An 8,904-nucleotide genomic window follows, 5' to 3' on the forward strand; every position below is an offset into this window, starting at 1 on the left:
TGTCTCCCGACAGCAGAGCGTATTCTCCAGCCTTAACTCGTCTCGGAAACCCCAATTTTCTTCGCTGGGCAGAGGCATCATGAGTTGTCAGATCTCGTGCAGATCTCGAAGAGGAGGAGGAGGAGGAAGATTCCGGGGCTTTAGCAGTGGCTCAGCCGTGGTCTCCGGTGGGAGCCGGAGATCGGCCACTGGCTTCTCCTGCTTGAGCCGCCATGGTGGTGGCGGAGGGGGCTACTGCGGTGGTGGCTTTGGCAGTCAGAGTCTTGTTGGCCTTGGAGGCACCAAGAGCATCTCCATTAGTGTGGCTGGAGGAGGTGGAAGCTTTGGCTCCGGTGGTGGATTTGGTGGCAGAGGAGGTGGCTTTGGAGGAGGCGGCAGCTTCGGTGGAGGCAGCTTTGGAGGCGGCGGCTTTGGCGGAGGCCGCTTTGGAGGTGGCGGTGGCTTTGGAGGTTTTGGGGGTCCTGGCGGATTTGGGCCTGGAGGATTCCCTAGTGGATGCATCCACGAAGTCTCCATCAACCAGAGCCTCCTGCAGCCTCTCAACGTGAAAGTTGACCCAGAGATCCAGAACGTGAAGTCTCAGGAACGGGAACAGATCAAAATGCTCAACAACAAATTTGCATCTTTCATTGACAAGGTGAGTCATGAGAAGTTGGCTCCATCTGATGCTCAGGATGCCCTACTTCCACTACTCACTGGAAAGGAAACAGCACATAGGAAACAGCTCCTGTTTCTTTTAGGAGCCCTTGGTGTCGTCAAACTAGCCTGGCTTATTTCCCAAATGGGAAAGAGGCTAGCTTCCTGGGCTGCGTCTTCTGAGACAGTCTGCAGTTAGGAATTATGTATGCCTTTGGCTTTATTGTTTCAGCCTAAATAAGTAAGATTTATGGAAAATTCTGAAAATCATGGGGAAACTGTTATAGACAAGTAATGGACTGAGTAGTTCAGGCCAAGTGGCAGCAGGTGTTGGAAGAAGTTGGTAAGACATCTTCTGAGATAGTCTTTCCTTCCCTGGAAGTTATTACTCTCTTAAGTTCTGGGAAGCTGAACCTGCTTGGGGATGAATGAAATTCCTGCCTTCAAGAGAAGCATTCTCAGTTTTGTGACCAGTAAAGTCTTTATTGGTGTCACTTTTGAGCATTACAGGGTTTTGTCCTATTTCAAGGCAGATGAACTTGCCTAAGAAATTTACGAGGCTCTTAAAAACCAGACCAAGGAGCCCTGCCCTGAGGTGCTCTCACACTCAGCACCTTTAGGAGCAGTGCCAGTGGACGCTTATTTTTGGTTTGCCCAAGACTTTATGGGACTTTTGCTGGGAATTCAACTAGGATGGGAGAAGGAAATGGCCTGGAGTCTCGGGAGCAGCTGCAAACAAGATAGTGGGTGGTGAAGTAGGAAAAAGAGCTCTCTGTGTGGAAAGTACCAGACGTAACATTAGGGGTCTGTAGAACTTTCCAAGTGTGGAGGCAGGGAGCTCGAGCTGGATCCGGCATCCAACTTGTGAGCACAAAGCCGAGTAGACTTCTTTATGTCCCGAAGCAGGGTCAGAGCTGACTCTGACAAATGAGTCCCACTGGTGGGAAGGGCAACCCAGAGCTCCTGTGCTCTTCCTCTGGTCCCCGTAGGTTCGGTTCCTGGAGCAGCAGAACCAGGTGCTACAGACCAAGTGGGAGCTGCTGCAGCAGCTGGACGTGAGCACCCGCTCCACCAACCTGGAGCCCATCTTTCAAGCGTACATTGCCAAACTGAAGAAATATGTGGATACGCTCTCTGCAGAACGAACATCCCAAGATTCAGAGCTGAACAACATGCAGGATCTTGTTGAGGATTTTAAGAAGAAGTAGGTGACTGAGTAAATGCCAAATAAATATTGATCGTAGCCATCCGGTTGTTCCCCCAGGAGGCCACTCATGTCCCCATTGCATTTGTGGTGATAATTTGTGTGTGCCGACTATTTGTGAGGAAGACATTGAGGGCTTTAGAGATCATGTTTTCTTCACATGTTTGGGAGTTAATTTATAGAAAAGCATCCTTATTTGGGACATCATAGTTACCGTTTGGAGAGTGAAGGTGTTTTATACTCTTAGAGAGTGGAAGATTTGGGGGTGAGTCCAGTAGGAAAAGGAAAAGAAAAAAGTAAACAAAGTAGAACTGATCTAACAGCTGTGTCCCCGGGTCCCCACAGGTATGAGGATGAAATCAACAAGCGCACATCTGCCGAGAATGATTTTGTGACCCTTAAAAAGGTGAGCAAGGGAATGTCATGGCTGGGTGGGACTGAGGAGGCTTCAGAAGCCCACCGGGTCCAGGCAGACAAGCAGGAGAAGAACTCTGAGTGGAAACAGCAGTAACTAAGGGAAAAGGGTGAAGCAGGTCCACCGCTGGTTCTCTTGAAAACAAAAGTGTCTGCAGTTCAAGCTTCTGGAGCTGCTCTGCAGATTTGCTGGAGCATTCTCACCAATAACCTCCTTCAAGCTTATATTGGGCCTTGCAAGATGCAAACACAGAAAGCACTTCAGTTGTCTTCTAAAGAGCTGAGGAAGGGATGGACCTCCCTTAGAATGCCTAAAGATGTCAGTTATGCTGACGAGTTTGGGCTAGAAGGCAGAAATGTAGCTTCTCAGCCCAGTTGCTGCAGAAGCTTTGGGGTAAAATCCAGAGAAGTTCAGGTGAGGTAGGATGGACAGACAGGAGGGAGAGTTGAGGGCTGATAAAAGCCACAGAGGCCATTAGGTTCCATAGTAGGAACACACAGTGTCTCAAGCAGGAGGGAGACAATGGTTGACAAAGCTCGTCCCGCCTGAGCTCTGATGGTCTTGAGGAACGTGAGCAGTGAACGAGGGCACCCGGCCCGTAGTCGAGGTGCATTGTGGACTCTGTGCCAAATGATGCCCCGTGGAGACATGGCTCACCTGAGGTGCCTGCGATGTTGGAGAGCCACTGACAGGGACTGGGTGGAAGAGAGAGACAGAGAGAGGGTGGGGCCCATACCTTGAGCCGTGGGTGAGTTTTGCCAGAAACCCCTCACATTTTCTGCAGGACGTGGACAATACTTACATGACCAAGGTGGAGCTGCAGACCAAGGCAGATGTGCTGACCCAGGAGCTTGAGTTCATTAAATTCCTTTTTGAGGCGGTAAGGAGGCTGCTCCTGGTGAGACCCCTGCTTCTCACTCTTCCCATCAAAGCAGTCCTTCCCAATGGGTGAAAGGTGGGATGAGTGGGGTTTATGGACTGGCTGACTCCCACTTGCCACCATTCCAGGCCACTAGGGGTTTCTGGGGTGTAGGTCTTGGAGGAGAGAACTATCTTCTCTGATGAAGGAAGGCTCAGGAAACCCGGGACAAATTCCCTTCACTTCATTCCTCAAATGTCCTGCTGCCCTTAGGCAAAGAGCTGTCCTTTTCCCATCCCTAAGTCTAACGTGTTTCAGACCTCCCCTCTGTGCCCATGTGTACACACATTTTCCAAAACATTTGTCATCCACATGCTTCTTTCTGGGGGCATCAAACTTATCAACACTGTCTACCTGGTGAAGGCTATCCAGCAGGAGGCTCAGAAATAGACTCCTCTCCCATAATTCTCTGGACACCCTTGGCAGAGGGTGAGGATTGGTGGTTATCTCGCTTTCATCCCACCCATCATATCCCACTCAGCTTAGTCTGAGAGTCTGTATTTCCCTAACTCTGGGGAGGGGGAATGCCTCCGCACCGCCTTGGCTATGGTCAGGGAAGCCATGGCCAGACCTCCCGTCGTGTTGCAGGAGCTGTACCAGATGCAGGAGACTATCACCAACACCAACGTCATCCTGTCCATGGACAACAACCGCAGCCTGGACCTGGACAGCATCATCTCCGAGGTCCGGAGCCAGTACGAGGAGATCGCCCAGAAGAGCAAGGCCGAGGCCGAGGCGCTGTACCACAGCAAGGCAAGTACGCGGAGAGCAGAGAGAACCACAGCTTTGTCTAAAAAGCTGGGTTTCACCTTGGCTGGAAAGTGTCCAGTGAGCTGACGAGTGTCTTTGTCTAATAGAAGTTGGGCATCATTCCCAAGCAAGAGTGTTCACAGGACCAAAACTGCCCTCAACTGAGAATGGCACTGAGTCCTTTTGGGGATGGGAGACAGTCCCCCACTGCTCACGAAGGTGGCTTGGTTGACCCACCCTGTATTAGACTTTCCTTGGCTCAAGCCAGGCTTCCTCCAAGCTGCCACTGTCCTCCTCTTCCCGTACAGTATGAAGAGCTCCAGGTGATGGCGGGGAAACATGGAGACAGCCTGAAGGAGGTCAAGATGGAGATCAGTGAGCTGAACCGCATGATCCAGAGGCTGCAAGGGGAGATCGCCCATGTGAAGAAGCAGGTGGGCGCAGCTCTGAGGGCTGTGCGGCTCCAGGGGTCGAGTGGGGCTTGCGGGGGTGGGAGGTCGTGTATGGGTGTATGTGTGTGGGGGGGGGGGGGGAGTGTGTGAGTGTGTGTGTGTGAGAGAGAGAGAGAGAGAGGAGAAACTGAGAAATTCTAATCTAGCATATGTTGATCCAAACATCTCGAGCATAACATAATTTAAGGCTTGTAACAATTTTTATGGTGGTCTAAGAGACATTCCAAAGTGAGGATTAGGGCAGGGAAAGAAGTGTGTTACCTTTCGGATTGCCTCCATAAATGAAAGGGAGTGATAACAAATAAAGCACAAGATCCTCTGGCTGGGGCGGAGGTGGGGGGGTTGGAGGCAGAGCTTGGCCTCCGCGCTTGGCACGGGCCCCAAGCACGGGCGGTGGTGTGGTGGGGGGGCAGTGGGTGTAGCAGGGAGCTGGCCAGCCGGTGGGGGTTAGCTTGGAAGAGACAATGTGGGGCAGAGAGTTGACTCCAGGGGCAGAGAAGTTCTGTGAAGTAGTCCATGTCGGATGTTTTCATTTGCAGCTGTAAGCTGGGATAATGCCCTGTGTTGTGAGGACAAAGCTCATTACGGGGAAAGCGTAAGGGTCCAGGCAGAGGTGACTGATAGACGATGCCCCAGAAATGACAGCAGGCCTTAGCATCATTGTTTGTGCCTCGCATTAACTCCGGAGGGACCCAACCCTTCCAGGGCCAGTGAGTCTGGCTTCCCACACCCTGAACACACCCGCTCCCCCTCCCCCCTGCCAGGCCAACTCCACTCTCCAGACCAACAGAAACCTTTTCTTCCTCTCTCCCAGTGTAAGAGTGTGCAAGAAGCCATCGCAGATGCTGAGCAGAAGGGAGAGCACGCCATCAAAGATGCTCAGAGCAAGCTCTCTGACCTGGAGGTCGCCCTGCAACAGGCCCGGGAGGATCTGGCCCGGCTGCTGCGTGACTACCAGGAGCTCATGAACGTCAAGCTGGCACTGGACATCGAGATTGCCACCTACCGCAAGCTGCTGGAGGGCGAGGAGTGCAGGTGCGGGGCACTGGGAAGGCAGAAGCCGCTCCCTCCTAGGACCAGGGCGAGAGGCCAAGGCAGGGAAAGCTGGGGGTGGAGCAGGGCCTTCTGACAACTGAGAGCTGACATCACGATGTTCCTCAAGCAGCCATTCACCACCCAAAGCATTTAGTGTGCAGTTGTAGATTTATCAATATGGAATGACTATCAAGGCAGATTAAATTAAGCAATAAGTTAATCTTGTTTTTTTCTGAAAGAGAAAATAAAATGTTGTGAGAACAGGTTAGTCCTAGACAGCCTGAAACATTGGCTTATGGGTAAGCAGGGTGCATGGTGTCTTCTCCCTCCACCTTGTGACCCAGAGCCTGGGGACCACGTTGGAAGGTGCTGACTGGCTGAGGCCTGACTGGCTGGCTGTTCCCCGGCAGCAGGTGCCAGACCTAGTTCTTTTTTTTTTTTTTTTTAAGATTTTATTTATTTATTTGAGACAGAGAGAATGAGAGACAGAGATCATGAGAGGAAGGAGGGTCAGAGGGAGAAGCAGACTCCCTGCTGAGCAGGGAGCCTGATGTGGGACTCGATCCCAGGACTCCAGGATCATGACCTGAGCCGAAGGCAGTCGCTTAACCAACTGAGCCACCCAGGCGCCCTGCCAGACCTAGTTCTATGCAGATTTCCTGGATGACAAACTGAATCATTTGCTAACCGCCCAAAGGGAACCTTTCCTTCCTCTGTTTGAGGGCCCTGTCTGAGCCCTTTGTCCGTGGTAGTAGCATCCCCAGTGATTTCATCTGGCTGAAGCAACCGGAAGGGGACAAGTTACCCCAGGCCACCAGCAAGCCAGCATGACAGGGAAGGAGCCGCTTTGCTTAGGCTATTGCTCTGCACCTGTCTTCCAGGCCATGCCTCCTATGCCCAGCCTGCAGGAAGAAGTGGGAGAGATTTCTGATGCAGCCGAGGAGGCGAGGGCAGGAGGGTAGAATGGGGAGGCTGTACAGAGTTGTAGTTCTTTCTGAATTGGATGCTCATAGTGCAGCCTCGTTTCAAAATTTCTAGCGTGGCTTGGGTTCAGTATATCAGACTCGATATCATGGATTTAAACTCAAAAATGGGTTGCAAATCAGAAGTGAATTTGCTTTTTGATCATTTTCATCTGAGCAAAAATTTGGGATGCATTGGGCTGCTATGCCGTGTGGACAAACGTGGGGCCTGCCCATCTCTGTGATCTGGAAGCCCGGGAGAGAGCGGGCTCTGGAAGCCCTGGTGGCTGATGGTCGAGGTGCATGCTCGCAGGTGGAAGCTCTAGAACAATATGGACACAGAGCCGAAGGGCCCCGCCACAAGCTATTTTCTCTCTCCCTGACAGGATGTCTGGAGACTTCACTAGCAACGTGACTATGTGTAAGTAGTGGGGTGTTCCTGTGCCGTGGGTGGTGTAATGGGAGGACGCAGGACGAGGCAGTCAGAATTTCCATGGGGACACTCTCTCTCTCTGCAGCCGTGACCAGCAGCACTGTGTCTTCGAGCGTGGCATCCAAGACCGGCTTTGGAGGCTATGGTTCTGGAGGTAGAGGATCCAGTTCTGGAGGAGGAGGCTACAGCTCTGGAAGTGGCAGTTACAGCTCTGGAGGCAGAGGATCCAGCTCCAGAGGTGGCGGTGGAGGGGACTACGTTTCTGGAGGCAGCTCCAGAGGAGGCTCCGGCTCTGGAGGAGGATATGGTTCTGGAGGTGGCTCCAGAGGAGGTTCTGGCTCTGGAGGAGGATATGGTTCTGGAGGGGGATATGTCTCTGGAGGTGGCTCCAGAGGAGGCTCCAGCTCTGGAGGAGGATATGGTTCTGGAGGTGGCTCCAGAGGAGGTTCCGGCTCTGGGGGAGGCTCTGGTTCTGGAGGGGGACACGGCTCTGGAGGTGGCTCTAGAGGAGGTTTCAGCTCTGAAAAGGGTGGTTCTGGCTCAGGTGAAGGTTACGGTTCCAGCGTGACCTTCTCTTTTAGATAAGGATGGAGTTCCCGTCTTGACTCTTCCACTTAGAATGTAGAAGCCTGTCTCTGTACATCCAATCGACAGCAAGTCAAAGCTTGTCATCCACCTCTGGTGGTATCTTGGAGGAAAAGGATGCCCACATACCATGTTTGAAATATCTTCTCTCCAAACCAGTTAGTGGGAGCCAGTGACACCCTCTGAGCCCTAGGGAAGACTCTGCATTGCTTGGCCTTGTACATCCGGCCATGCCCCCTTTCCTGGCTCCTCCTTGCATTGCCCATTTGGTGGTCCTTCTCCTGACGACTGTTCTGTTGAGGGCCCCATCTCAAAGCCTGCACCTTCTCGTGGCCCTGCCCCCAGGGAAACATGTTTCTGTGTATATAGCCCACCTTGCTGGCTCTGCAACTAAAGTGCTGTGGTCTTGGTGTCTGCACAATAAACCTTCATTTGCAATTTATAACATGTGGTGTGTGTTTAATGTCAAGCTTGGCAGAAGTGGGTAGCCAGGAGCTATTACTCATTGCCTGTCTGACTTAAGATAGCAGAAAATGGAGAGATTGGGAAATGATAAAAGAGAAGCTTCCTGGAGCAGGGACATGTTGCCCTGAGACAGTGTGGCTGGGAGAAGCCAAGGATGTATATATATTTTTTTTTCTGGAAGTCTTTAAGAACAGAGACAGGAGGGGCTAGCCCTGGAGTCGGGGTGTGGGCGTGATGTTTTCAGAAAGTATTTGCCAGATCTGGGGACTGTGATATTGCCAGGAAGGTGACAGCGGGATTTGTGGAAAATTCTCTTTCCCAGAAAAAGCCACTCTTAACAAGCTTTTCCCACAACTACCCGCCCCCACCCCCCCAACCCTCTTCTGACAAGAGCTCTGATCTGAAGTCCCTTCTCCTCAGGGCAAATCAGCTGAGCCCTTTGAGTTCCATCCAGGCTGTCTGCAGCTCTGAGCTTCCAAGGCCGAATTCCCTTAGCTCAACCTAGGTCATGGACACTCTACATCCCCGAAGCCCTAAGTCCCCAGCAGGAGTTCTCAATGAAGGCTGAAGAAGAGGATCTGGGGAAGTCTCTGGAGGACTATAAACTGATCTCCAAAATAAACAACCACTATTTTCACAGAACATTTCTCCACTTCCATCAGAGAAATTCCCCAACACATTCAGCAGATACTGGGGCCCCACATCCAACAGCCCTCTGAGACGCCCTAGCCCCGGACATCCCAATCAGGGCAGCCTTCCCCTATGGTTGGGATGATTTCAGCCTCTTCCCCACAAAGGCCTGTCACCTCATTGGAGCTTCGTGGAGCTGAGGAAGGGCTGGGCTCTGGGGGTTGGGATTAGATTGGCCAGAGTTGCCCAAATGGGAGTTGGTAGCTTTGGTTGGGTCCGGTCAAGCTATATGTATGTGGTATTCGATGCAGCAGACGTGGCTTAAGACAACTCAGAAAAAAAAATCCTGGGAGATTCTTTTCTCTTTCATTTTACTTTAGCTTCAAAGCCTTGGTGAGGCCTTAGTTGAGGCTATTGA

At 51.9% G+C, this 8,904-nt stretch overlaps 1 protein-coding gene across 7 annotated transcripts; it reads left to right on the forward strand.

Annotated features, from left to right (window-relative positions):
• Nucleotides 1-7,833, forward strand: KRT2 (keratin 2). 7 transcript variants are annotated; one of them, XM_044915402.1, is made up of 11 exons: nucleotides 1-637; nucleotides 1,626-1,840; nucleotides 2,186-2,246; nucleotides 3,040-3,135; nucleotides 3,763-3,927; nucleotides 4,233-4,358; nucleotides 5,191-5,411; nucleotides 6,760-6,792; nucleotides 6,902-6,951; nucleotides 6,982-7,002; nucleotides 7,087-7,833. In XM_044915402.1, the coding sequence occupies exons 1-11, from the start codon at nucleotides 80-82 to the stop codon at nucleotides 7,389-7,391; spliced, it is 1,851 nt and encodes a 616-aa protein (XP_044771337.1). In that variant the 5' UTR covers nucleotides 1-79; the 3' UTR covers nucleotides 7,392-7,833. The 7 variants fall into 7 exon arrangements, with proteins under 7 accessions (XP_044771337.1, XP_044771336.1, XP_044771335.1 ...); XM_044915401.1 differs by having other exon boundaries at nucleotides 6,905-7,002; nucleotides 7,108-7,833; XM_044915400.1 differs by having other exon boundaries at nucleotides 2-637; nucleotides 6,760-6,794; nucleotides 6,892-7,161; nucleotides 7,270-7,833.
• Nucleotides 7,834-8,904: the final 1,071 nt, after the last annotated feature.

Source organism: Neomonachus schauinslandi, chromosome 5, assembly GCF_002201575.2.
Source record: "Neomonachus schauinslandi chromosome 5, ASM220157v2, whole genome shotgun sequence".
In the NCBI taxonomy this organism is placed as follows: domain Eukaryota; kingdom Metazoa; phylum Chordata; class Mammalia; order Carnivora; family Phocidae; genus Neomonachus; species Neomonachus schauinslandi.

What these genes read in the sequence shown, in the direction of transcription:
- KRT2 (XM_021686671.2), top strand. Translation starts at nt 80, where the DNA reads ATGAGTTGTCAGATCTCGTGCAGATCTCGAAGAGGAGGAGGAGGAGGA. An exon ending in TTGCATCTTTCATTGACAAG is followed by an intron (nt 638 to 1,625) that starts GTGAGTCATGAG and finishes TGGTCCCCGTAG; the next exon opens with GTTCGGTTCCTGGAGCAGCA. An exon ending in CACTAGCAACGTGACTATGT is followed by an intron (nt 6,795 to 6,891) that starts GTAAGTAGTGGG and finishes CTCTCTCTGCAG; the next exon opens with CCGTGACCAGCAGCACTGTG.